Consider the following 27,061-nt stretch of genomic DNA (forward strand, 5'->3'; position numbering starts at 1 on the left):
ACTCTGGTATTAATCCAGACTGGGGGAACCACAGACCTAGTGTGATCATTGGCTTTTCCAAGCCCTGGATTAACTTTTTGTTGGTTTACCTAAGGCTTTTACAGTTACTTTTGGTTCTTTTCAATCAAAATAACCAGAAAAATAATGTTCTTTGTCCCTGTCTGTACAGCATTGTCACATGCAGACAAATTATTACTTCCAACACTGCTCAAGTCCTTTGACTGTAGTGGTAAACACACCCGAGGAATTAAATACTATTGTGACTTCTTTAGCCTGGAAGTGTGAAATAGGAAGAATAAAGCAGAGCAGTGGCTATCACAGGAAGCAGGTGGAAAGGAGACATTCTGAGAGGTGGTCTGAACCACCCAGCACCAGGCAGACCCAGCAGCACAGAGGCTGCTCCTAAAAAGCCTTGCACGGAGACCCCTCGTTGGGACCATCTCCACGTACTCGGCACTTGGGACAAAGGCAAAATATCCACTAACATTTTGCTTACGCTCTCCTTGCCACTCTTGAAACCCATTACTTCTTTAAGGCCATTACATTTTTCCCAGCTATCTATGGACACAGAAGGTAAATTCCGTTCTGTTTGGTGGTGGTGGTGGGTTTTGGGGGGTTTTAACAATCAGCTTTAGTTTTGAATGGCTGTGTCCAAAATCCCCAGTGCCAGCAGAGCTGGCCCAGTGCAACATGGCCTGCTTTCATGCCAAGGCTGCACATAAAAAAAGAATGGCATAAAAAATTGTCCTCATGTATCTTTCCACAGTGGGTACACATTTCCAAAAAGCATGGCAGGAAGTTAGAGGTACCTGCATTCCAGATGCAAGGATGACCCAGCTGTCAGAGGATACTGTGTGACATTCATGTCATCTGGCTGTAGCAAAAGGTGGGGAATGCTTGTTTGTTTTAAAGAAAGCTTTGAAGAACATCCATGCAGCTCCTTCTCTCACAGATCACAAGGGACAGCTATGGTACAAGTGAACTGAGAAAACATTTAATGCCCAATGGGTTGTTCCTACTCCTTGTACTCTGCAATAATTCTGTCATGCTGCTTTATAGCACAATAATCTGATTCCCAAATGTTTCTTACATTATGCAGAGCCTGCCTATCACCAGAAAACATTTGACAATACATGATAAAAAGCTACTTCCACTGGAAATTTTGTAGATTTTTGTAGGAATAAAAGCTGGTGAGAAAAGGAACTTCTGAAATTTGGGGGGTTAATTTTAAATTAGACAGAAATAATAAAAAAACAATCTGGAATTAAAAAGAAAAGCATTGCTTTGTTTTCATAAGGTTAAAAATACTGAATGTCTATAGTGTTCCTTTGGTTAATAAGCAACATTAAAATCTTATAGATGTAGATAATATTGTATCAAAATGAAACACATAAAAGTCAAAATATCCTATTTCAAAATAATACAGTTCTAAGATAAAAGATGTTTTGCCATCTAATGAAATAAGCCAGAATATTCTTTCTATTATCCAAACTATATCTGATATAAATTACCTTGAAACAATACTCAGTTTTGACAATACAATGTGGTTTTTTTTCCCCCACAGAAATCCTGTTTTGAAGTGCTTTTATTACCTGCAGCTGGAAACATTCTGCTTCCCCTGAGCCCAGAGCTGTGTTTGCACACAGGGTCACTGCTCCCCTGGCCTAGCCACCTTCAGAGACAGGTTAGTCCTAAGTATGGGCAACAATCTGCAGATGTACACCCAGCTGGGTAAGCTTCATAGGCTCTCGGGTAGTTAGACATCTTAGAGAGAAAGACAAGTTCCTGAAAAGCCAGGTAGGACTGCCAGATGAGCCAAGGAGAGCTGCACCTCCTTAGGTCAGCCCCTCAACTTGTTACTGCAGGGTTCAGAGGTGCCCACCAGGGAGCTGGAGACACGGCAGGAAGAAAAGCAGAGCTCTTCCTGGTGCCAGCAACGTGTCTTCATGGGAGGACAGCCTTTATATATCAAAGGGAGAGTGGATGCAGACTGAGGCTACGCGGTCCATAAAGCATCAAAATTAAGGTTATGAGATTTGCAGCAAAAAAACCCCAAACAAACATGTAGGACTCCATTAAAAAAATCTTAACATGTTTTCCTGAAGCAGCTTATGGTGGCTACGCATGAGCTGCATGGACATCCCAGCCGTGCCTGTGAGGTTTGTGTTTGCCCTGTCAAGTCCTCTGTGAGGTTTGCAGAGCCTGCAGCCCTGAGAGAGGCTGTGTTACCTCCTGAGCCCTTGGAAGCCCAGTGCCTTGCTTTCCAGTGTGCTAACTCCATCAGGCTGGCTTCGTTCTGACAGTTACACAGGCAGTAGCCTGGGCAGGACCAACCTCAGGAAGAAGCGACGTGCGGCTTACGCAGACACTGACAGCTGCACACTGGGAAGCCTCAAAATCCAGCCCTGATGACTACAGTGATTTTAGCTAAAAAAACAACAACACAAAAAGGTTTGTCAAGCATCATTGCTTTGGACTTCTCACGACCTCCCTTAGCAGAATGGTCCCACTGCCTGTAACCTTTGCCTGCAGTATTTTCAGTGATAACCAGCTTTGTAGGCATTTGTTTTCTATCATCAAATCATTAAATGGTTAGTTTCATTTCCCCAGTTCCAATACATTTCGCAGCCAGTAACCATTCCCAGTTCATTAACTGACTGACCTCAGCATTAACACCCCCTCTGCTAGGGTTGCCTTGGAAACAAAGCTTCCTGTGCGTAATCCAAGCTTATCTAGCTCTTTATCCTACATGTGACCCTTAATTACTTGCTAAATTAGAATGGTTTTCTGAAAATCACAAGAGGAGGTTAATATGTTCTTCCAGAGCTGGTCAAGCTAAGATGACACTAAATTCACAGGGAATTCAAATTACATGATCCCTGAAGGCGTCTCTTTCAGAAGGAAGATGAACTTTCCCAATGGGAGGCAGTGTGCCATGATAATGCTCCTGTCACTCACTTTCCTTGCCCTGCTTGTCCAGCTACAGCTTAATCCAGCATGAACAACGCAGTAAGTAAATATCAGGTTGATTAATTATGGTGCGAGATTGAGTAACCACTTGTCTTCTGTAATTAACATTGTAATTGAAATTAAGTAATACACTTCATACACAGATTTCGGGACTAGGAGGAGGAAGAAGGGAGAATCCTCAAGGCTGCAACAAGGAAATTAAGAATATAATAACAGGGGTTAAAATACTAATTTTCTCTGTAAAGTTGTGGTACATTTTAAGAAACTCTTCAGTCAAAAAGAAAAATTACTTTATTACATCCAGAAGTCTTGGAGTAGAGATGAAATGGGGATGGTCTGTCAAAACACTGCTTAAAACTTCTGAAAATACACCTTTTTCCTTCACCAATTTCATAAATGGAAATTGTAAGAAAAGGTGATGCTCTCTAGGACTCCTACTGCTTTTCCTCTCCATGGTTTCCTGTGGCACATTACTGAAAGGGGAGTGCAAGTCTCCAGGGAGCAGCACTCTGCCAGTAAGCTGGCAGAATGCCTCAGTTTCACAAAGCTCACTGGAACAACATGATTTGATGCTTCTTTTCCATCTGACACACACACTGCCTCTCTACTGAGCAGCAGCACACCTGGGGCCCTGCAGATCCACCTTCTCATACAGACGTCACAGAAAAGGGGGAGAAAGGCAGCTTGAGGTTGGCAAACACCAGTTCTGGAACAAGCAGCCGAAAGTTCACGCTTCTGAGCATTACCATTAGTGGTAAGAGCCCTGGGTTCTGTGTTCTGCAGATGTCTACATCTGTATCTAACTGATGTAGCATTTTCACCAGGAGCCTAGGGGCTGCTGTAGCAATGATGGGTTTCTCCTAGCTAGTGGCAGTTTTTCCTTCCCTACACACAGACGTACGCACGGTCAGTCCCAGCGTGTCCCTCTGTTGTGAGACCTGAAGTAATTTGGGCCTGTGCACACATGCTTGCTTTCATGGATATACAAAAAACTCACGGACTAATGGCTGAGATGGGAAGAGACTAGTGCAATCTACCAGTTGTATGGCAGATTTATCTTGCCATAAGATGCATTTGTATTTTACACTTTAGTTACAGATACACCCACCTGCATTCCTGCTCTGAATTCCTAAGTCCAACACAAAACACCCTAGAAGTTTATAAGCATGATCAACAGTGGTTCTCCCAGCACTTTCCAGAAAGACTTCACTGTGCCCTCATTTTGTTTTCTCCCTTTTCTTTCCTCTGCCTCCCTCCAAGGTGGCCTCTCAACATAAGAGGCAGAAGGACAGAATCACAGGTACTGTATATCCACAGGGTCTATGCTGAGACCTCTGGAAAATACAATGGCATTTTCTAAGGATAATGGCAGAGAAACAATACCAGCTATTGCTTGGCAAGATCTGAGGCAGCTAAGGTATTTAATCCACTCGATCATACAGAATTTATCATCCTGCCCATGGATCCCTGCCCAAGGGAGAATTTCATAAAGATGCATTCTAGGTGTGTGAGAGATTAGCAAGTGATAAGCAAGAACATGCTCTTTGGTGTTTCTGCTGGAACTTCCACCATACATGACTGTGTATTTCTGAGAGAGCCTCTGTCCATTGGTACCTGGACTGATGGTGGCAAATGTTTTCTTAGATAGAGAAAGCCACCAGTCCCCACTAATCAAAGTAATCTCCTTGCTGAACCATCATGTCCCTGTTACTGTATAGGAATTAAAATATCATTTTCAGGACAGAATTCAAGAAAGTTCTAACAAATAGGAAACAGTTTTTGTTTCTTACAGTGAGCTCATGTAGTCAAAATGACTTGATAGGACGATTCCCTGTCTCAGTTGCTGATTTCTATAATTTGTGAGTCTCTGGATGTGTGTGTCACAGTGGATTGTAGAGCAGTTTTCCATGCCCAGAAATAAGACTTTTAAAGGGGTGAGTTTACACTTTCAAAAGAGGTTTTTAAAATCCTCCATGCACACTAACTAATACAGCCTAGTAACCATGATAAAATCTTTGGATGCCATCCAAATTCTGAAAGCCACCTAGGTTTTGTGTGAGCACACACACACAAATATGCATACACCCCTTCTCCCTCCCTTAGTGTATTAGACTTCATACATTTAATCTTCACTTAAAAAAAACACTTCATCATCAGTACTGGTGAGCCTTATGACATCTGGGGTAGGAGACAGGGCCTTCCAAGCATTTTGAATACTTTTTCCAGCAGTTTTGACCTTTACAAGAACACAGAAAGCATTTTAAGACATTGACCCTAGACATCCACCCTTCCCTTACTTCAGTCTCTACATTCAAGGTATGGTGAATTATAGGGATGGAAAACAGGATTACTGACGTTCAGCTCCCTGTAACACTAGGAACAAGGAAAAGAGCTTCTTTCTTCTGAAGGGAACACTTTGGAAAAGGGTCAGTTCAGAAATGTGGGCCTGATCTTCATATTCATTGCAGGAATCTCATGACTACCATAAGAAATGGGAAAAATATAACAAAACTCACAAAGGTGCTGAGAAGAGAGAGAGAGAAATGGAGATCATGGTGTCTGGTGGCCAGAGAGGCCTGACACAGTTTCTCCTGGGGACAAAGGAAAGAGGGAATTATCTTTATCTGTCTAGTGATGTGTCTTCTGCTTTTCCTTTGGGTAGGAAAGGAGAGGAGGAGTTGAAAGGGAGTATTCTACCATCTAAAAGAATGCTAAGCCACTAGGCTGCAGCAAGCTGTGACTGGTTTCTCTTGCAGCAAAACCAACAGATGAACAAAGGTATCTGAATGAGAGACCTTTTCTAAAAAACTGGCTTTGTTCTATCATTAGATTGACATTGTTACATAAAATGAAGATAATGGGTTTGGAAACAAAATCTGGAGATCCGAAACACTTGAGATTTGTCTCCAGCTGCTCGGGAGCTATTTCATCTTCATCCCTGGTTTATTTATCTGATTTATATCCTTTTGATCTCTTGGAACAAGATTTAAAAAAATAATAGTTGAACAATAATGCCTTAGAGTCTATACCATATTCCATAAGGAAGGATGTGCAAGCCACAGATGGCAAGAGCACAATCCTGTTTAATCTAGGAAGAGAGAATGTAAATTATTATCTGCATGGTAGAGAGCAAAGGCCACCCCCCTGGAGCTGCTAGTGATGCTCTTCCTAACACTGCCCAGGGTGCTGCTGGACACCTTGGCTGTGGGCATGCAGTTGCTGTTTAATGTCCAGTGTGTTGTCCACCAGGCAATTTTAACCTGCAAAAACCTCTTCTGGTAAGATTATGCTCTTGAAGAAGATGGCTTACATGGGTAGGAGCCCTTTGTGCTGGTATAAATGGTGCAGAACATTGAGCATTCTGTAGAAAAAGAGATTGCACCACCCCTGCAGGCTTGGCACAGTGACAGGTGAATGTTAACAGACCATGATACCAACTGCAATTAACACTTGTAGAACCAGGCTGCTGAGGCACATCTCTGGCAAAGATTGTATTTCCTGAGACAGGGGTTATCTCAATGAGATCACAGTGATCCGGGCAGTAAGCGCTGCAATCAACACGGGCTTTAAAGAAGAACGTTCATGCAGATGGCACTGCTGGGTGGCTTCCCAGAATGGCTACATGATTCCACACATGTTCACATGTATGGCTCAAACTTCCTTGGCATTAATGAAATCTTGGCATCAAGAGGGATTTGAGTTTAGCAGTGTCAGTTGCAAGGGCCACAAAGGGAAGAGATGAAGAAAACTAGTCCTACGCTGTCTTTAAAAAAAAAAAAAAATTGAAATTTTTATCCCTGGACTTTCTGCCACTTAGCCAATGTATGTCTGAAGCACATACCTATACATGTGCAAGTTTGCATATGTGCGTACACATGTGCACATAGTTTGACTACTGCTCCTCAGCTGAGGGAAAGGAGTAGCTGAGTAGTTACTGCAGCCTACAGGAGCCCTTCAGTACAGGGTGATTATACAAACCAAGTGGAGTTTTCCTTTTTAACACTATGGGAATTAAAAAATAACTATATGGTGACCTAGGAAATCCTGCTCCTTGCCTGTGGGCTGCCACCAAGTCCTCTGGCATTCTGCATGCTCTGTGACAAGTAGAAGTAGCACGAAGTAGACAGGAGAGGGCTTCATGCTGTTCTGTTTGGATCTCTGACGCACACACCATTTTACTCCTCCAAGTAATTGCAGCCCACTGTATTGTCCCAGTGCTCTGGAATTTTACCTGGAAAATTACCTTCTAGATCTTTAAAGAACAGAAGAACAGCTTTTTCTGTGTCTAGTTAGCTGAAGAAGATATTCCCCATTCCCTTCTCCCATGGATGTACTCCAAAAAACAAGCAAACAATAATATATAGAATATACTTGTATGGAAGACACTATAGAGAACAAAACATCAAGTACTTCTTTCTCTATATTTAAACAAGTATTAATTGACCATGTATACTCAAGATACTTGTATGTTATAAACTTTATCTCAGAAATATTTTGCTTGCATGTCTCATCCAATCAATACATTTGCTTTGTGTAACCGAGAATGTACTTTCTCCAGTGAGTCTGTGAGGTTTTACTTTCAGCCACACTGAAGCAGATGCCATTAAAAAAAAATAATCTTTCCTGAATGACTCCAAGATCATCCTCTTTAGCAGGCTCTGAACCTCCTTACTGCCTCTCAATTGCTCATATTCACAGATGAGGCAAGAGGAAAAGGGTTGTCAGAAGCAAATGACTATGAAAAAGGCAGAACGAGACCCCAGGGCAGAAAGACACGGAAACCCCCCGCTTTTGATGATGATTTCCCCCTGAAGCGGGTCTGTCAGGGGGAGCCGCAGCTGGCAGCCCCGGCCCGGCCCCGCACCGCGCTCCCGCACGCCGGGCCCTCTGGCGCTGTCACCTCCGCCCCCGGGCGCCGCTGCGGGCACGAGTGCGGGCACGAGTGCGGGCACGAGTGCCACCACAGCGCGCCCCGCTCGCTCCCCGCAGCTTGCGAGGCGCGGCTGCCGCGCCCGCAGCGTCTCCGGCGGCCGTGGAAAGGGACGGAGCCCGCGTGAGCGGCATCTCGGCTCAGACACACCGAGGGGCAGCGGCAGGGGCAGGGGCAGAGCGCGGGCCCCGGCAGCGCTGCCACCGCCCGCGGCCCGCCCCGCGCACCCGAACCCGCAGCTGCACCCGCAGGCCCCGCCCCGCGCAGCCGAACCCGCGGCCCCGCCCCGCCCCGCCCCGCGCCGGCCAATCGCGCGGCGCCCCGCTGGCCGCCCCGCCGGCCGCCCCGCCGCACGGCGCAAGATGGCGGGCTGGGCGCTGGGCTGGGTGCTGGGCTGGGCGCTGCCGGCCTGGGCGCTGCTGGGCTGGGCCCGCCTGCCGCCGGCGCGGGGGCAGGCGGCGGAAGGCTCGGCGGCAGCCCCGCCGCACCGCCGCTTTGAGTACAAGTACAGCTTCAAGGGGCCGCACCTGGTGCAGGCGGACGGGACGGTGCCGTTCTGGGTGCACACGGGTAGTAAGTGCGGGGCGCGGGGCGAGCGGGGCCGGGCCCGGGGAACCCTGCACGAGGGAAGGAGCCGCGGCGGGCACGGCAGCGATGGCCGGGGCCGGACCCGCTGCTGGGCTCGGGGGGCAGGCGGCGGCTCCCGCGGCTGCCGGAGGGAGAAGGGCCGCGCTCGCCTCCCCCCGCCCCGCCGGGCCGTGCTGATGTGTCACTCGAACGGGCCGGGCCGGGCGCCCCGCGGCTCCTGCCGAGGCCGGGAATAGGAAACCCTGGGATGGAGGTCGAGCCTTGGCGAATACCTGGGATGTGCCCCCGGGGTTGAGGCGTTTGGTCTCCCCTGAGTGCCCCTCCTGGCAAAACTGTTTGGTTTTTATTCTACATCGGGTTTTCTTTGCAGAGTTTCCCTGCAGTAGCTTCTGCTGTGTGTTTATTTTTTGACAGACTGTAACGTACTGATGTTGGTTAAGTCATTCTTGCTAATTCTGTACTCTTATTTGATATGCTACACATGGCTTGAGGAAAGCTGCCCACACCTGGCCTTTCCTACTGCTTTTCTCAAGCAGATAATGACAAAAATGAATGTTATTTAATATAAGTGAATGAAGCTCTCTCTAAATATATGTCTGTTCTTTTGAACTATTACACACAATTTTTTTCCCCTCTCAAGTGACTATTCTGCTAAAAAGTTATTTTGGAAACTCTTCCTTAGGTGAGGAGACTAGAAAATGTTGTGAGTTTACAAGACTTGTTAAGGGGCTAGTTAACCACATGCAGTGCCTTCTCTTTCAGATGTTGTGTTGCTTCCTTTCCTTTCTAGATGCCATACCAAGTGCAGATCAGATTCGTATAACAACATCTTTGAAAAGCCAAAGAGGATCAGTGTGGACAAAAAACAAGTCGATATTTGAATACTGGGAAGTCGAAGTGACCTTCCGAGTCACGGGGAGAGGCCGCATCGGCGCCGATGGACTGGTATTGAGAATTTCATCTGCCTGGAAAGAAATAGACATGCATTAAAAAGTGAATCTTGACTTATGGCTCGTACTTGCTTTCTGCAACAGGCAATCTGGTTTACAGAAGAGCAAGGCTTGGAAGGTCCTGTGTTCGGGGCAGCTGACAAGTGGAACGGTGTTGGAATTTTCTTTGATTCCTTTGACAATGATGGAAAGGTTGGTTGGAAGCAAACTCTTCTAGCAAAGATTATAAATTAATTTCCTGCCTGTTTTGTATGTATAACTTTGTGGAAGAAAATGGGATGTTATTTTCCTACTCTCCCTCCTTTCACTTTGAAGGGATAAATGAAAAAAGTCAAGTTTCCTTTACAGAATTTTTGATAGACTTTTTCATACTTTTTTTTTAAGCTTGAGAGGTAAAGCATAACATAACTAGTTTCCACTGAACACTGGCTCATGTGTTAGGTTTGAAGGGAAAATGCCACGTACATCTGTACAAGCTGGCATTTGGAATGTCCATACACAAGCTGAAATGTTGATCTGTCTGAAGACATGTGCTTTCAAGGAGGTGTATTGTGCCAAAACAGGACACTGTGGAAACACAAATTGCTATGTCTGTCTTCAGACATGCTCTTTTTCTTGGAACAAATCTGCTGTAGTTCAGCAGCAAAAATTCTGTAGCAGATGGGGTGACAGTTGCTGTTTGAATTTCCTGTTTTCCAGTCCAGAATGATCCTGGGAAACTTGTAACAATAGCTGGTAGGTCTGGTTTGCTTTTTTGCTCTGCTTTCGCTTGTCTTAAATGTTTTTAGATATAATTTTGTAGGTTTACAAGCTTTTTTCCTACAGATGTCTTTTGATACCTAGCAAACTCCATCGTATAAGGAAGCTGCAAGACAGAAGGGTATGTTTATGTGTCTGATCTTCAAACACAAGGCAAGAGTATTAGGGAGGTGTTAAACTTATTAAGAATTTGTAGGATACTTTTTCCCTTTTCTTCTGACTTGTGGCATCAGTAGGGGCACTAGTGTAGTTCAGCTGGCTGAAGAAACCATCTACCAACAAGTGCATGTGAACAATACTGTTTGCCAGAACTTTGACAGCACCAAGGCTCTGATCATGACCAGTTAAGTCAGTGAGGTGTGAAACCCTTTTTTAGAAATTGATGATGTGTCACTTCTTCTAGAAACGAAAGTCTCCGTCATGCCTGTGTTGGTCTGACGTGTCTTTAATACTGGACTTTGTAAGGCTTCTTCTAATGACAACCTGTTACTTTCTTCAGTCCCAGTATGGATAAATTCTTCTTGTTGCTGTTCCCAGTGTGCTCACTGGAAGATGTCTGGTGCTGTCACTGGTCCTCAGCTTAATGTGCTAGCATCCAGAAATAGATTTCATTTGGTACTGCCAACTGGAAGCACCCTGTTTATGATGCTTATTTAAAAGCTGAAGGAGCTTTTTTCCTTCTAAGGCTGTAGGTTACACTAGAGTTGAGTTATTTCTCTGTAGAAGTAGTGACAGAATGACAACATAATGCCTGTCTGGATGTTTTTCCCAGTGTTATGCAGCCAAAGTTGGATGTACTAAGTCATCTATTAATTTCAAAATCTGTATCTTCATAGAATCATTAAGGTGGGAAGGGACCTTAAAGATCATCAGGTTCCATCCCCCCTGCTATGAGCAGGGAACCCAACCACTAGACCAGGCTGCGCAAAACCTCATCCAACCTGGCCTTAAAAACCTCCAGGGATGGGGCAGCCACAGCTTCTCTGGGCAACCTGGGCCAGGGTCTCACCACCCTCGTGGTGAAGAATTTCTTCCTGATGTCTAAGCTAAATCTTCACTCCATATCAAGTTGTCCTACCTGTGGCTTTTATATTCCGTGTTTGACAAATTATGGTAACTGGTAGTATATCCAGGAACTCAAATTAGTGTGATTTTTTTTTTTTTTTTTTTTTTTTTTTTTTTCACCCCTAACTATGCAAAGCATAGAGGAGGACACCATGCTACTCAGTGGCTTTGCTTATGTGATCCTGAAGTGCAGAAGGAATAAAAGCATCTGTGGTGCTTTGGTAGTGTAATGACTTTAGCTGTTTTATTGCAGAAAGGCCATCAGGCTTTATACTTACTGTTTCACTTTAATTAAACTATTCCATTTGTTTGCTGTTTCTTTTTCTAGAAAAACAATCCTGGAGTGATTGTTGTAAGCAACAATGGAAGACTTCTGTACGACCATCAGAAGTAAGTTTATTTTCAGTGTTAATGATGGACGTTTGCTTTTGTATGATGTGTGTGTTGCATGGAACTCTTTGAGAAACAAAGATTTCTTTCATATGAAACTTCGTTGTTTCCCTGCCTTTTGCATTTTTCTATTTGTTAAGGCACTTTTTTGGCAGTAACAGCACAGAAACTGGCAACAGATGAATATTTAAATGGCATATGTCCTTTGGGATGGATGAACTTAAAGACAAATGGAGATACAGAAATTTTACTTCTTTGTTGCTTATGGGTATCTGTCACACACAGCTAATGACTGACTGAAAGCTAACTGCTTGTTGCTGAAATGAATTTGTTTACTGTCAACAGCAAAACTGTCATCTTCTTAGGTTGATTCTCTGAGGAGAGAGGTTAGTTGGTGCATTCTGGACTTCAGCCTGTTTCCATCTCAGTTCACAGGTGCAGGAATCTATCTTGGAAGCAAACAGCTTTCCCCAGCACTGCATTCTGTCTGTCCTGTGTCCTGTGTCAAGCATCTGTTGCTGATCCCAGATTCAGAAAAACTCACTGTAGTTGTGGGACAGGCTTTGGAAAACTTGCATTGTGAAAAATGCTCATGATGTTGCTGAGTGATATATGGGTAGTTTTATGTCTTGGCTGATAAATCTAAGATGCAGCTTTATGCAAGTTGTCTTCTTGCAGTGATGGCTCCACGCAGGCACTGGCCTCATGCCAGAGGGACTTCCGTAACAAGCCCTACCCTGTGCGGGTGAAGGTCACGTACTACCAGAAGAAACTGACTGTGAGTACTCTGAAATCATATTGCTCTTGGTGGGTCTCAGCTTCCGAGGCATGAGGTTGAATTTTCAAAGAGTTAGAACAAAGACCCTGTATGTTACTTCCAATATTCTCAAAAATATTGAGCTCAGCAGCAGAAGCTGGAAGAAGGTGCAGCGCATTCAGATGCTGGACAAGCTCTTTAGCCATGTCAGTGCTTCTGTAGTTTCCTGAGCTGACTCAGCAGCTATTGATGGTTTTCCTCATGTTCTGAAAGTGTCGCTCATGCCAACCTACTAAGAGCTGCAGAGGGTTTTGTAGCCAGTTGTCAAGGCCCTTGGAATGTGAGTGGAAAAACCAAAGCTTGCTCTTGGACAGTAGTTGTAGATGTGCTACTTCAGGCTTCCCACCTCCAAGAAACAGTAGTGCTTTGAAGATCAAAGAAGGTGGAAAACCACTGGTGTAAGGCAGTCTTCAAGGCTGCTTAAATGTGATTCAGATGATTGTGAATTCCTTCTGGATAAGGTGAGAAAAATACTAATGTGGTGCTGGGTTGTGACAGCTCTGAAGTGTGTTTCTTGGCTTCTGATTTCTTTTGAAAAGGTGCTGTTCGTAGATATTAGCCATAAAACACACAGCTCTTGTTTTGTAGTAAAAGTTTCTCTAAAAGTAAACATGAATGCACCTAAAAGAGGGTGGACCTTGTACTGTGTTGTAACAGTAGAAGCTCTCTTTGAATGACAGTTAAATTTCAGACTTCAAGGCTGCTCTCTGAGTGCACCTGGTCCCTGATGCCTTATCTAGGAACTTCTCTGGCCCAAAGTGTTGCTGCTAACCTTAGCTGTTCTGCAGATGCATCCATGGAGGAAGAGAGGATCTCCCTAAGCTTAGAATCAACCTAGGAAGAGTAAGGGATGACTTTCCTAGATCAAACAAAAAAATTGTCTTGGCCAGAACCTCACTGAGAAAGCTGAGAGGGGATCTTATTCATGTCTAAATACCTGAGGGCTGGGTGTCAAGAGGAAGGGGCCAGTAACTTTTTGGTTGTGTCCAGTAATAGGACAAGGAACAATGGGTATAAGCTAGAACATAGGAAGATCCACCTCAACATGAGGATAAACTTTTTTAGGGTGAGGGAGCCCTGGGACAGGCTGCCCAGGGAGATGGTGGAGTCTCCGTCTCTGGAGACTTTCAAAATCCATCTGGATGTGTTCCTGTGTGACCTGCCCCAGGTGATCCTGCTCTGGCAGGGGGGTTGGACTAGATGATCTCTAGAGGTCCCTTCCAACCCCTACCACTCTGTGATTCTATGTTTCTATACTTTTGATAGACTGGCATTTAATAATCACTGAGTCAGTGATTTCTTGAACCAGTTGATGTTCCTATGCCGTGATCAGTTTTAGAATTGCATAGAATAATTCCAATTTGGAAGGAACCTACAATGATCATCCAGTCCTGCTGCCTGACCCTGCCAACCAAAAGTTAAAGCCTGTTGTTAAGGGCATTGTCCAAATGCCTCCTAACCACTGCCAGGTGTGAGGCACCCACCACCTCTGCAGGAAGCCTGTTCCAGTGCTGACCACCCTCTCAGTACAGAAATGCTTCCTCACATCCAGTCTGTATCCCTTGCTCAGCCAAGCAGGTTGTCTGCCCTGCTTGCTTGGCTGCCAGCACCACAGGGCTGCCTGCTCCTCTGCAAGGTTCTTGCACCTGAAATAAATTGTGTCTGAATTCTGTGGTCTATATCCTCTTACATGATGACTAGAAAATGCTGATTTTTTTCCATGTTGTACTTTGAATCGGGCCTTTTTTCCTTTTTAAAATAGAAAACTTGGCATTTTCTTTGTGAAAAGCATCTTTCAGAAAGAAGTATTTTGGTTTCTAGTATCAGCTGCTGAGTTATCAGATAAGTTGTATTTGTGACCATTGCTGTAAACTGACAAAGCAATTAACACAAGTAGATTGATGTGGTAAAAATGGTCTTTGTCCTTTTAGGTATTAATTAATAATGGCTTTACTCCAGATAAAGAAGACTATGAATTTTGTGCAAAAGTGGAAGATATGGTGTTGCCATCACAAGGATATTTTGGAATATCTGCAGCTACAGGGGGACTTGCAGGTAGCAAATGTTAAAAAAAAATGGTGGGAACTTGTAGGGCTTGCGAAAGAGGTGGGGTCTCTTACTGCTAGTGTTGATCCTTTTTGGACCATGATGAAGTAATAAATCCTCTCCTGTTCCCAAATTACTGCTACACTTAGGCCTTCTCTTGGCCAGGGCAGAAGCACTTTCAGTTTGTCCTGATAGACACTGTGCAGCTTCATTCCCCACTGCATAAGCTCATGGGAGGACTGCAGGAAGATCCTGCTGCCTGGAGGTGCTTTGCAAGTGCAAGGTTGACTTGGGGAGTACCAGAATTGATAACATGTGGCAACAGGGTAGTAACAGTGTTTTTTTGTTTTGTTTCTTTAATGCAGATGATCATGATGTCCTGTCTTTTCTGACCTTCCAGCTGACTGAGCCTGGGAAGGAAGCAGTAAGCATCTTTATGCATAATTAGTAGAATAGATTATTGTGTATGTTTTATATGTAGGTTATGGTGTTTCCTCTCAAGTCACACTTGGCATCCCTGTTTCAGGATGCTGGCATGTAGCTGTGCTGTCATCCATTCTAGAAAAATGGGACCAGACTGCAATGTTTCAGTAATATCTTAATGTTTTCAAGACCAGAACTTTTGAAGCAAGACTGAATCAGCAAAAATCCTGATGTTAAATCAAAACATGCAGAAAAAGCCAAACTAAAAAGAACATTTTGTTTGGAAAGTGGAAAAATAACCTTTCTTCTCAGCTTCCCATACCCCTTGAACACTTCTGTACTGCTAACCAGGATTCATCCTTATAATACCTGATTTCTTCTTAGTCACAGGAAGTACACATGTAGCAGGGGAAAAAGCTATGGGTCTCCATAGGAATGTCTCGTTTCTCACTTCAGCTTAATATATGAATGTGCTCCACTAATTGTGTTATGTCTTCAAATCTGAAATCTGAGCAGCCTTGCTGCAGAGTAGGTTATCTAGGAGTGGTGGGGAACACGAACAAAATGTCACCCCTGCCTCTCCTTTGATAATGTCTTGCAGCCAACACCAGATGCAGAAATTCCTCAAAAAGATAAAGAGAAGTATCAAGAAGAGTTTGAACACTTTCAACAAGAACTGGATAAAAAGAAAGAAGAATTTCAAAAGGAACATCCTGATGTGCAAGGACAGCCAGGCAAGTTACTTGAGCGATGTTTCATTGTCAAGGAAAACATTTGCTTTCCAGGATCTTCAGAACTAGGGCCTGATACTCTGACCTAACTAAGCTCCTAATAGTGATATTTACTTTATTTAAGAAACTTTGGTCTTGTGTTTGTAAAGAGTTTTATGAAATATAAAGTCCCTGTTGTCATGCCTGGATTGAGAACAAAACAAATGAACAGAAATATGATAGGAATGATGAGCGTCTGTATGAAAGAGTAGAAGAACCCCTTGCATCCCTCTGTAAAGTGGTGCTTAAGGAAGTGTGGCCTTTTTGGTAGTTTGAAAGTGTATTTGAATGGTTGTCTTTCTGGTCTGGTTCTGCACATTCGTAAACTTTTCCATCTTGTTTTATGGTTATTGGAGGTGGGCTAGCGGATATGCTGGAACATGTGTTTACTTGGAAAAGCTTTTTAGTGCTTGCCTAATATTGGGCGTGTAATTAGTTCTGTCAATTGCAGCACCACACCATTAGCTGGCATTCAGTGTTGGTATTCGGGTTGGCTAGTAACCAAATTCCCAGCTTGATGTTCTTAAAAACTGTGACCTTCATTATTTAAGTTGGGCTGGGTAAGGCAGAACTGCCCTTTCTACTCCTGATATTGTGTATCTGCAGTGCTCAGCAGGTGTTGGTTTAAAGATACTGAAAATCATAAATCATGAAATGGCTTGGGTTGGAAGAGACCTTAAAGATCATCTAGTTCTAACCCCCCCTGCCATGGGAAAGGACACACATGTTCCCTGGGCCAAGTTTAACCCCTCCACTCCATCTTGAGCTCAGACTGAACAGTGTTTTCCCACTGATATGGAATGGTATTTAGTTTAGGAAAACTATTAATAATTACTCTTGTCCACTTTTTTGAGTATTTAGTCAAAGACCTTTGATGTTTGTTCTGCTATAGAACATGGTGGAGATTTTGTTTGCTTGGGTTTTCTGTAATTTTTTTTGAGCTGGGCAAAACCAAATCTGCTTATTTGAAAACACAGTGGGAGCCAGTCTGTTTCTCTCCATTGTGGATTAAATTGGCTATATTTGGACATGCACATATCACTTATGTACTTTAGGCACCTAGACCTGAAATCTCAGGTTGTCATCTTTTTTGTACAGTGGTAAGTTACAATTTTTTTAGAGTCCTACACCATTTAATCTTCATCAGTGTTTTTGAGATAATTGCCCAGCCTTCCATTGATAAGCAAGAATGATCCTTTTTTGCCACAGAGTCTTTTGGGCTTTTTTCTTTCAGATGTTGAAACTGTGGAGGAACTCCCTCAAAATGTGCAGTCACTTCTCAGTTTCAAGCTACTTTTTAAAGCTTCCTTTTCCTAAAAAAGTAGTTATTACTTAGTACCTGCAACTCTCCTCTGCAGGGCAGAAGGTAATGCCATGCTAGCTTCTGCAAGGGAGCTGTCTCCTAGGAATGACAGTGTCCTCATTCTGCTTTATGTTGCATGTTACCCAGGCCTTGAAATAGGAACTCTGAGATGGAATCTGGCTTTGAATGTGCAGTTCTCTCTGTTCAGTTCGTCTTATCCCATTTGGCTATCCTTTGTCATAGCAATGGTGATAAATAAACACCAAGTACATCAAATTAGGGGAAAAAAAGTATGTCTGTGTGGAAGCTTTTAAGGGTGCAAGGAAAATGATAATGTAGCTTGTGAGGAATGCACACATGGAAGAACTGCCTGTGTTTTTTTCCTTATCAGCCGATGATCTTTTTGAAACTGTGAGTGATCGTGAACTGAGGCAAATCTTTGAGGGGCAGAATCGAATCCATCTGGAAATCAAACAGCTTAACAGGCAGTTGGACATGGTTCTGGATGAGCAGAGGAAATATGTCTCTGCAGTCACAGATGAGATTGCTAAAAGAGGAGCTGGCTTTCCAGGTCAACAAGGACAGGTAAAAAAATAAAAAAGAACCACCATGATTGATAGATCAACCTGATTTCAGCAGCATGATCAACTTGCTTTTTCCAAGAGATGTTGATCTTTTTCTCCTAACCTCCCACCAGGTTTCCCACCAGGAGACTGAGACACTTGTGAAAACTCAGGAAGAGGTCATTAGACAAATAAATGAAATAAGGTAAATGCTTTTGAAATACTAAGGATGAGTTCTGGCTTTTCTGTTATTTTCCACCTTTAAAATCCTATTTATTATTTCAGTAGCAGAATGTTGACAAACTTAAATTTTCTCTCTGCCAGTTGCTTAGTGTTGATTGTGATTCTCTGCAAAAGTTTAATTTTGGTAACAAAGGAAGTTCATGTTCCTAGGGTGGCATATATATGATTATATTACTATTGTTATATATTATAAATAAATTCTATAATATTACATATAGATAATACTACATTAGGCATACTTGAGGTTTTGTTTAGTGTAAACAACCAGTAAAAGCATGTAAGTAATTGTGAGAAGTAGTTCTGTACAAATGAAAGTCTGTGCAAGCAGTAGGAGTTGAGATTTATTGCTTATTCCTCTAAATATTAATTTTTGTTTTGTTAAAGTAGTTAGCTTCTTTCTTCAATATAGACATGTTTTATCTTCAGTTTTTTTCCCCAGTTCTTGAATGACTGCCTACAGCTTGTATATTGATTACTGCTCCGTAGTGGTCTGTTAGTGTTACTGGTTTGTATGTCACAATGTACAGTTTTATGTCAAGTCTCTCAGAATTCCAGTGATCCTTGGAGAGGCCACTTTTTCCTGCTTTTTGTCCTTTCCATTGTAGGTTAACTTTTTGTATCAGTAGTAGTAAGGCTAGGCCCGGAGAGAATATTGCTTCTTGATGGCAGATGAAACAAAGGCCAGATCTGGAAAACAACATCCTTTCTTGGCCTGAGGGAGCATTTGTTGTACAAGGAGAGGCTGAGGGAGCTGGGACTGGGTAGCCTGGAGAAAAGGCTTGGGGGTGTCCTACCAGTGGCTATAAATATCTGATTCTAGCAGTGGGGAGGGTGATGGAGACAGACTCTTCTCAGTGGTACACAGGGATAGAATGAAAGGCAGAGAGCACAAACTGAAAATTAGGGAATTCTCTGTAGGCACAAGAAAAACTTCTGAGGGTAGTTGAACTCTGGTACAGGTTGGTTGCCCAGGGAGGTTTTGCACTCTCCGTCCCGGGAGGTACTGGAAACCCAACTTTAACTAAAATTTCCTTGGTTAGGTGCTAAGACACTGTCATACAGCATACTGCTGAAATGGAGTTCAGAGACTTCCTGTGTTTGGTAGGGATGTCTGTGTCCTGCTTCTGAGGTGTTTGGATTGCTGTCCTCAGCAGGAATGGCTATAAGCTGCTTTAACCCTTCGTTTATAGTAGTTAAAACATTCCTTACCTTGGGCTCAAAAAAAGGAGAAAACAGATTCCTACAGTTGTGGGTTTTTTCCCTGTATTAGTTCAAGGGCAGCTCTTGTGATTTGTCTAAGTAGGTCAGTTTGTTGTAGAATGAAGATTAAAGTGCTTCCATTTTTGCAGTTGTTCTTCCAGGAAAGCTTTTATATTAATATTCTTGACAAATCTTTATACCTTGCAGGCAAATTAGATTTTCTTGTTACCGCTGGCAGTCTGCCATTTCAGTGACTATTTCCTAGGTATGAGTTTGCCTAACACCATCTTAATGTTTTCCTTAGATTAAAGAAATGTTTTATTTATAGACAGAAATGAACAGCCTGCTGTTGTGTTGCTGGTCATCCCAGAGGAAAAGGACTTACTGTCTAAGTAATTTTCTTGTCAAGATTTGTGGGCTTCTTAATCATCTGATGACAGAAGAATCTTGTGTGTTCATACAATAGAAACCATCAGCATGGTATTGTTCATGCCAAAGTAAATGCAAATTAAATTTGATAAAAACCATGTCTGTTCAGGGAAGTTACTTTGCTCTTAACAAGCAGCAGATCGGTCTGGGGGAAGGCAGGTGTGCAGGCCTCTGCTAAATATTTAGGGGTGGTGATACTAGGAGAGAAGAACACTGAGTATCACACATGTTCTAGCACTGCAAATAATGGGGCAAGATAACAATGTGATGGATGTCGATAGACAGAATTACCATCAGCATTTACTAAGGAGTGGTCATGATGGTGTTTGTTTGGGTTATTTAAGAAAAAAGTCTTCCAGTAGAAAAGCTTACTTCTAAAATAGATTATTTTAACACTACTTCAAAGTACAGGTAAATATTAATCAATTTAGTTTAATCTATACAACGACAATACAAATATAAAAACTAATTTCTGGATAATATATTTGCTAATTGAAGTTAGGACAGATGAGGTTGGTCTTGTGTTCATTGTGTGTGTGTAAGTTCCAAACCAGAAATGTACAATGAGAGAAGGTGAGAGTTGCTTTGATTAGGTGTGTTTGCAGTGGCTTACAGAAGCAGCTAGTTTCTGGTAACTACTACTGATAACTTCGCAATATTAAAAATGAGTCTACTGAGCTAAACATGGAGAGTTTTGAGGAAATCCACTGGTACTACCTGGTCCTAGAGTGCAGTATGATAGCTGAAATAACTGGAAATGTAACTGTGGAAAGGGATTGAGCTTCTAACACATGCTGGAAGTGGGACTGATCTTCTGTAGAGATGACAGGAAAGGGTGAATTCTCACATCTTTTTGTTACTGAAAGTGAAAAGAATTTTTGTTGGTTATGTGGGACGTATGTGGCAGACTGGTAGTCTGGTGTGTTAAATTGATTTGTGTGTGTAAGTGGCATTTTTACTAAACTGGTAATCCTGGTATGTTCACCCAGCATTTAGTAGGGGCCATCATGATGAACTCTTGGAGGTGATGAGTCTGCAGCCTGGTGTGGCTGTGGATCAGGGGAGTGAGGCCCTGGCCTGGGGTACAGCTGCTTAAGTAGCTGTGCAGCTCTGCAGAGGGAGGGGGAGTGGCTGGGACACCAGTTCAACAACCTCTGCTTGCCAGCTGCCTCTGGAGGGCTGGCAGTGCTGCTGAACAGCTATCTACCTCACTGATGTTCCCTTTTCCCTTGGGTTTTTATTTTTAGCCCTGTCTCTTCTGAATGTTAATGGCATCAAGAGCAACTGATGCAAAGCTAAAAGACGGGCAGCATCTTTATGGAGGCTATTAGTAAACATTTAGGCTTCATTGCTTAACTTGCTGTTCTCACAATATGGGTCATTCAAAATCAGCAATATAATTTTGTATAAAACTTGGAAATAATGCTGTTCTTGTCAGCTTACTCAATTAACAGTATTCAAGCTGATTTTGATTTTGTTTTTTCTTATGTGAAAGTGTTGAAGGCCAGATTGGATGGGCCTTTGGGTGACCTGGTCTAGTGGGAGGTGTCCCTGCCCACAGCAGGGGGACTGGATGGGTTGGTCAATAAAGGTCCCTTCTAACCCAGACCAGTCGGTGATTCTGTGATAAATTCCTGAGCACTGAACTAAGGGTTATGACTGCACCCTGAGGGCATCGAAGCTCTTGTCTGAACAACATGTGAAGTTTTAAGTAAATTAAAAAGAAATCCTAAGACATACATTTGGATTGTTTATGCTGTTAATAATGAAGAGATTAACATTCACATGATAAATATTTTAGCTGTAGAATAATCCTCTTTGCAACTGAAAAGAGACATCCTAGTAGGGTAACATTATATGAACATATTGATTAGAGATTAAGTATTTTTCTCTCGTTGACTAGTATACCTCAAATAAAATTAGTTATGGAACCTCAACTTGTTACAGATGTAATTTGATGTGGTGTAGAAGCAAAATGAATTCACATGAAGACAAGTATTATGACAATGCATGTGGGAAATGAGTTTCTTGTATAAATGAAAACATGAAACAAGGATGTATCTAAATCTTTTCTTATCCCTAAAGCCTCTTCCTTATTTTTATGTCTTACATGACTGCATTTATTTATTTATTTTTCAAACAGCTTTTGGTTTTCTTCAGAGATTGCATTAAACTCTTGCTTATCCTAAAGCCTTGGCAAGAGCCTCAGATAAAACACTTGGTTTAGACTTCATCAGCCAGGCAAAGCAGATGTCCAGCAACAGCATGTTTGCTAGATCTCGTTTTCAGCATACATGGGGAGGTGGTGCGCTGTACAAATTGAAACTGTCTGTGGAATTAAATATTTTAAACAATATAGTTTGATTAAGGAATTACTTCTTTTTAGGTATTCTTGGAAGCTAGAAAAAATGTTTTCTGCCTTTTGGGGCAACTATTTATTTCAGACTGATTTTAATAGAATAAAGGGCATCTAAAGGAACTGCTGTTTGTAGAAAAGCTTCTCTGTGTTGAAAGATGTTTTGTTGTTTGTCTCGTTTCAGAAATTCCATGGCTGATACTCTGAGGTTGGTCAGTGGAGCTCAACATCCTGGCTCTACTGGAGGAGTCTATGAAACAACTCAGCACTTCAATGACATCAAAGAACACCTTCATGTAGTAAAGAGGGACATTGAGCATTTAGTACAACGAAATACGGTAATTTATGTGCTGGTAGCGTAAGCATGACTGTAATAATTCTTTCTTTGGCTGCTAGTGAAAAGCTAGGATGAGCCAGCATTCCATTTATGGAGCAATTAATCCTTCATTAAGCCGCTTCGCTAAAACTGCACTGCCTTGACCTAACTGCATGATCTGTGTCTTGATGAGAAGTTTTGCACAAAGAGCATGATTTTTAGTCTAATTCCCTGTGGAAACAAGGTCAAGCAATTAGGTTTCCTGGGTGGGTTTTTTGTGTTTGTCACCCTACTTAACAGCTCTGCACAGAGGAGGTTCTCTGTTGCTCCTGCACAGAAGGGAGAGCTTTAATCAGGGGAAGCTCGGGTAGGCTCCATTTGAGGCCTCCAAGTGTGAAAGATGACTGCATTGGTGTTCAGGAGCACCTTAGTCTAGTCTAGGTAGCAATTAAGCTGAACTAGCTTAAGATCCCTAAGAAGGTTCTTGATGTGTTTTTTTGGGGGGTTAATTTACCAAATATATATTCTTTCCCCTGTAACCCTCAAATGAACATCAGCCCACTTATCTGAGAAGCATGAAGGTGAAAGTGTGAAGGGGAGTAAGATAACGATTTTTCAGAGTGGTGTCATCTATATGTGTGTTCTGCTTGTGTTCTGAGTTTTTGGACCATGTTGCAAAGACCTGTTTTGTTTCTCAGATACAAGTCCTTGGTTGGCATGTCATGTTTACATTTTATATTAAAATACTATTTTTCTTGTTTTTCAGGCATCTAGTGAGAAATCAAAGTGCCCAGATTTGCCACCGTTTCCATCGTGCTTATCTACAGTGCACTTCTTCATATTTGTAGCAGTTCAAACAGTATTATTCATTGGTTATATCATGTACAAGTAAGTGTGCTCTTGTTTAAAGACAACAGGGCAACTGGTTGTAGAACTTCTGACTGGAAATGCAGAGGCAATGGTATGAAGATGTTAATCCTCTTTAAAACAAGCAATCATTCAGATTGGAGGGGACCTTCTGCTCAGAGCAGGGCCAACACTGAATTCTGAGAAGGTACCTTAATGTGTAGACCAGGCAGGTCTTAAAAACCTCTAGGAATGGAAACTTTACTTCTGTTACTGACCTCCTGGTCCTCTGCTGGACTTACTGAGGTTCGTGAACAAAAAAATCTGATTTGATTTTTTTTTTTTTTCTGCATGTACCTACATGCAGATTATCCCATGTTACAAACTCCATTTCAGGTCAAGGAAATACCATTTAAAGTAAATTCTTCCACTTCATAGTTGTATTTGTTTTGTCTTCTGTGATGATATCCAGGCCAATCAGATGCTGAGAAGCTTTAGAAAATTTTAGTTAGTGTTGTTAACAGTCAGTTCGTATGTTGTTTCACAGGTTCTGGCTTCTGAAACAAAACTAGTATACCTCAAATAAAATTAGTTATGGAACCTCAACTTGTTACAGATGTAACATGCTACCAATGTCTTTGTAAATAGAAGAGAGTATATCCTGGTTTTGTGATATGACTTGTCTTTGATTTCGCTAAGTCTCTTTTGGCAAGGAATGGGATCTTTTAATCCCCAAATAAATGAAATAGTTATTGACATCAGTTAGCTAGTTTTATATTGTAACTACTTCATGAATTCTCTTCTGCTTTTTCTTTCAGGAGTCAACAAGAAGCAGCAGCCAAAAAGTTCTTTTGATGACCTGTTCCTTTGTGTGTACATAACAGCTGTATGTACGCGCAGAAAATTCCACACTTGTGTAAATGAGGGAAATTTTAGTGTTTGATATACTTCAATATTGTAAATTATTGAATATTGTTAAACTAAATTACTTTTTTCATTTAAACTGTTAATGCTAAAGTTAAAAACAGACTGGGGAGCAGAAGAGCAAATGGTAGCTAGGGGAAGACTGCAGACCCCATCCAGGTCTGTGTTTTCAGCAACCTTCTCATAAATACTGGAAGGCAAATTCCATATACTTCTTTTGTTAAGACTCCAGAGGAGGGGATTCAAATAGCCAGGTTTGATGGTTGTTCATCATAAGAACTGTAGATAAATGATTTCTGCAGAAAGCTGGACATAACCTGAAGCTGCAGCAGGGGAGGGTCAGATTGGTTACTAGGAACAATTTCTATACTGAAAGAGTGGTCAGGATGGCACAGGCTGCCCAGGGGAGTGGTAGAGTCACCATCCCTGGAGGGAGTCAAGACGTGTAGATGTGGCACTTCAGGGCATGCTCTGCTGGCCCAGGTTGGATTTTTGTGGGTGTTTTTTGGTGGACTGTGTGTGGTTGGCTTTGGTGTTTTGTGCTGATGATTGGGCTCTGATCTCAGAGGTCCTTTCCAACCGTGACAATTCTGTGATTTTTCTAAGTGTCCTGACATACCAGTTAAAAAAAAACAACAAACATTCAAATAAAACCCAAACCCACACACACACAACAGCAAACCCCTCTATTTTTTGGAAGAGTGGTCAGAAACTTATTATAAACGTTTGATTTTTTTACTATTTGGATTTAACAGTTCAAGAATTCTCTAGTTAATTCTAACTCTTATTAAAAATGTTTAAATCTGTATTTTATGTGGTCACAAACAGGCCCTTCAAAAAGTCTGACTGTTGGTACCCGATATAGAAAATGAACTATATGGAACAAGCCAATAAAAGCTTATCTCCTTATTTTAAGTTTTGGTGTAGGCAGTGAGAGAAAACATAAGGTAGTTTTCTTAAAATATATTGTGGGACTGATTTCTTTTTTTGTAGTTTCAAGTCTGTCTGTGATTTTGTTTGGAGATTTGTGGAACTCTTCCAGCAAATATACCATTGCTTATACCTCTTCAAATCTGATTTTGTTAAGGATATGTGTAGTGTATGAATATGTCTTTGCTTTTCTAAAGCTGTCTTGTGTCTTTCACGTATGAAATACAGATGCTTTCATTGAAATCTTGACATGGCAAGTGTTCCAAACTACAGGTATTGAGTGCTAACCCATTTCTTCACAAGCTGTTGCTTCAGATGTGTGTTAATCCAGCAGCTCTTGTAGAATGAGTGTTGTGTGTCAATTGCTGCTTTAGTATCAAAAGCATAAGACTGAACATGTGTTTCTCTACTGCTTATCAGGTGAACATTTGCTTCAGGAAAGAAACAAAGCAGCCCAAACTGCTGGAATGTGAAATGAATTCATTTTGCCTTGTTCACATATCTGTGGTAACTTTGTCCTTGAGTTGTTTGTGTGTAAAGTCAGAATAGGGGGGGGATTCATTTTCGAAATTCTATAAAATACACAAAGACATCAGGATATTTCACTTCTACTTACTGATTTGTCTGAATCTGCAAAAATTGTCTGGAATCTAGCATACTACTACTGCATTCCTACAGTCTGCTCCCTTGGGAGAGCAACACATGCTGCCAAATTTGCTGTGATGAAGAACACTTCAGTATTGTGCCTGTCAGTTTGGAGAAATTATAAACCTATGCAATATATTTTGTTACTTAAAATAGTGTCCAAAAAGTGAATGTCTGTCCTATACCAATAAAATGGTAACACCTACAGACCTATTTACATAGCTACAGTATGGAGTATCCTGCAAGTGTTACAGCTTTATAGATTGACTTCTAAGTTTCAGAAGATTTTGCTGTCCTAATTGGAGAAACTACTGCCTCAAACTGATCTTGCTGGATAAATAGGATAGATCAATGAAAAAAACTTAAGATGAGCCAGAATAACACATAGGAATTTATCTATTCAGTTCTTTCAACACCAGCAGATGTTTACAGGTGCCTTGAGTCTAAGCTCTTACAACCCTGACTCTTTAAACTTAATATATTTTCTTAAAGTGATCTGCAAATGTACAGTGTTGTTCCTTTCAGCTGCAAGCCTTCCTGCAGCAGCATCACACCTGAACAGAACTCCCCTCTCTCAGCAGGCTTTGCAAGTCCCTTTATGCAGAAAGACTAGCAATTATGTTTTGATAAGTAGGTGCATCTACCTGGCATAATGAGGAACAGCTCTAATGTATCAGTTGGAGGAAGCCTGGGTCTTTTGTTACTGTGAATTTATCCAACCATAACTTAAGTCTTCAAGCTGGAGCAGCCCATATGTCTTTGCAAAGAAGAGAATGCTGGGGATGGTGTCTAGGGGAAAACTTGAACCTAAAACTGTACCTTCAGTATGAGGCTCAGCTTGTGTGTTGATGCTGCTAAGAGATCTGATGCATCTCCCATGTGCAATTAGGAGACCTTGGTGTAGCAGGCCTAGGGGAGCAGAAGGTCTAAAGCATGACATCCAAAAAGCAGTAACTGCTTCATGCTTCACTTAACTTGCCTCTCTGGACATCCATCATTACTTCATCAGTCACTGGATCAGAGGAAAGCTCTCAGCTGGCCGGCTCAAATTTTGTCCTCTCTGTTCTTGAAGTGATAGCAACAAGTCTGGACTCAAAGAATATTTGTCAGCCAATGTAGCCTCCTATGATGGCTGGCTACTAGAAGTTTCTTTCAGCAGGGACAGTGTGTTTGATTCTTATCAAGATTTCAGGACTTGGAGAAGACACCTTGGAATCCAGTTTGACAGTATGTGGGAAAATAAGTCTTAAAATTGGAAGTGTGGATAATAAATAGCAAGTATTTGGCAGCAACAGAAGCTCCTGGTACTAGTCAGGGTATATTAAATACATGGTCACACCTGAATCTTTCAAAAGTAAAATTACAGTCTGTAAATTAGCTAACCAAAAGATGGTTTGCAAATTACCTTCCTGTTTAAAGAAAATGTTAAGTTTATCAATGCATCAGTTACTGTAACACTGAAGACTGTCTACTGTTTCTTTTTAAATTCAAACAGCTGACATTTTCATGTTTGTTTCTGACTAATGTAAATTGACACTTGGGAGTTCAGAGATAAGGTTATTTGAATAAAGATGCATATTTTTAGTAAGCATTTTTGT

General features: G+C 42.0%; 1 protein-coding gene and 1 long non-coding RNA gene across 3 annotated transcripts in view; one reads left to right on the forward strand and one right to left on the reverse strand.

The window, feature by feature from the left end:
- Window positions 1-8,227: 8,227 nt before the first annotated feature.
- On the forward strand, window positions 8,228-27,054 carry LMAN1 (lectin, mannose binding 1). Of its 2 annotated transcripts, XM_051642244.1 has the most exons (13): window positions 8,228-8,473; window positions 9,279-9,433; window positions 9,523-9,630; window positions 11,591-11,652; window positions 12,331-12,430; window positions 14,401-14,524; window positions 14,881-14,939; window positions 15,540-15,672; window positions 17,403-17,596; window positions 17,709-17,779; window positions 21,987-22,140; window positions 22,885-23,006; window positions 23,783-27,054. In XM_051642244.1, exons 1-13 carry the CDS (start codon window positions 8,263-8,265, stop codon window positions 23,817-23,819), a joined length of 1,530 nt encoding a protein of 509 aa, XP_051498204.1. In that variant the 5' UTR covers window positions 8,228-8,262; the 3' UTR covers window positions 23,820-27,054. The 2 variants fall into 2 exon arrangements, with proteins under 2 accessions (XP_051498204.1, XP_051498205.1); XM_051642245.1 differs by lacking the exons at window positions 21,987-22,140; window positions 22,885-23,006; window positions 23,783-27,054 and adding an exon at window positions 19,346-19,544.
- The window catches only part of LOC127395378 (uncharacterized), a 28,205-nt gene continuing 10,503 nt past the window's right edge, over window positions 9,360-27,061 (reverse strand). Inside the window, exon 3 of the long non-coding RNA XR_007891788.1 lies at window positions 9,360-9,453. This is a non-coding gene — a long non-coding RNA (uncharacterized LOC127395378). The remainder of the gene's footprint in view (window positions 9,454-27,061) is intronic.

Source organism: Apus apus, chromosome Z, assembly GCF_020740795.1.
Source record: "Apus apus isolate bApuApu2 chromosome Z, bApuApu2.pri.cur, whole genome shotgun sequence".
In the NCBI taxonomy this organism is placed as follows: domain Eukaryota; kingdom Metazoa; phylum Chordata; class Aves; order Apodiformes; family Apodidae; genus Apus; species Apus apus.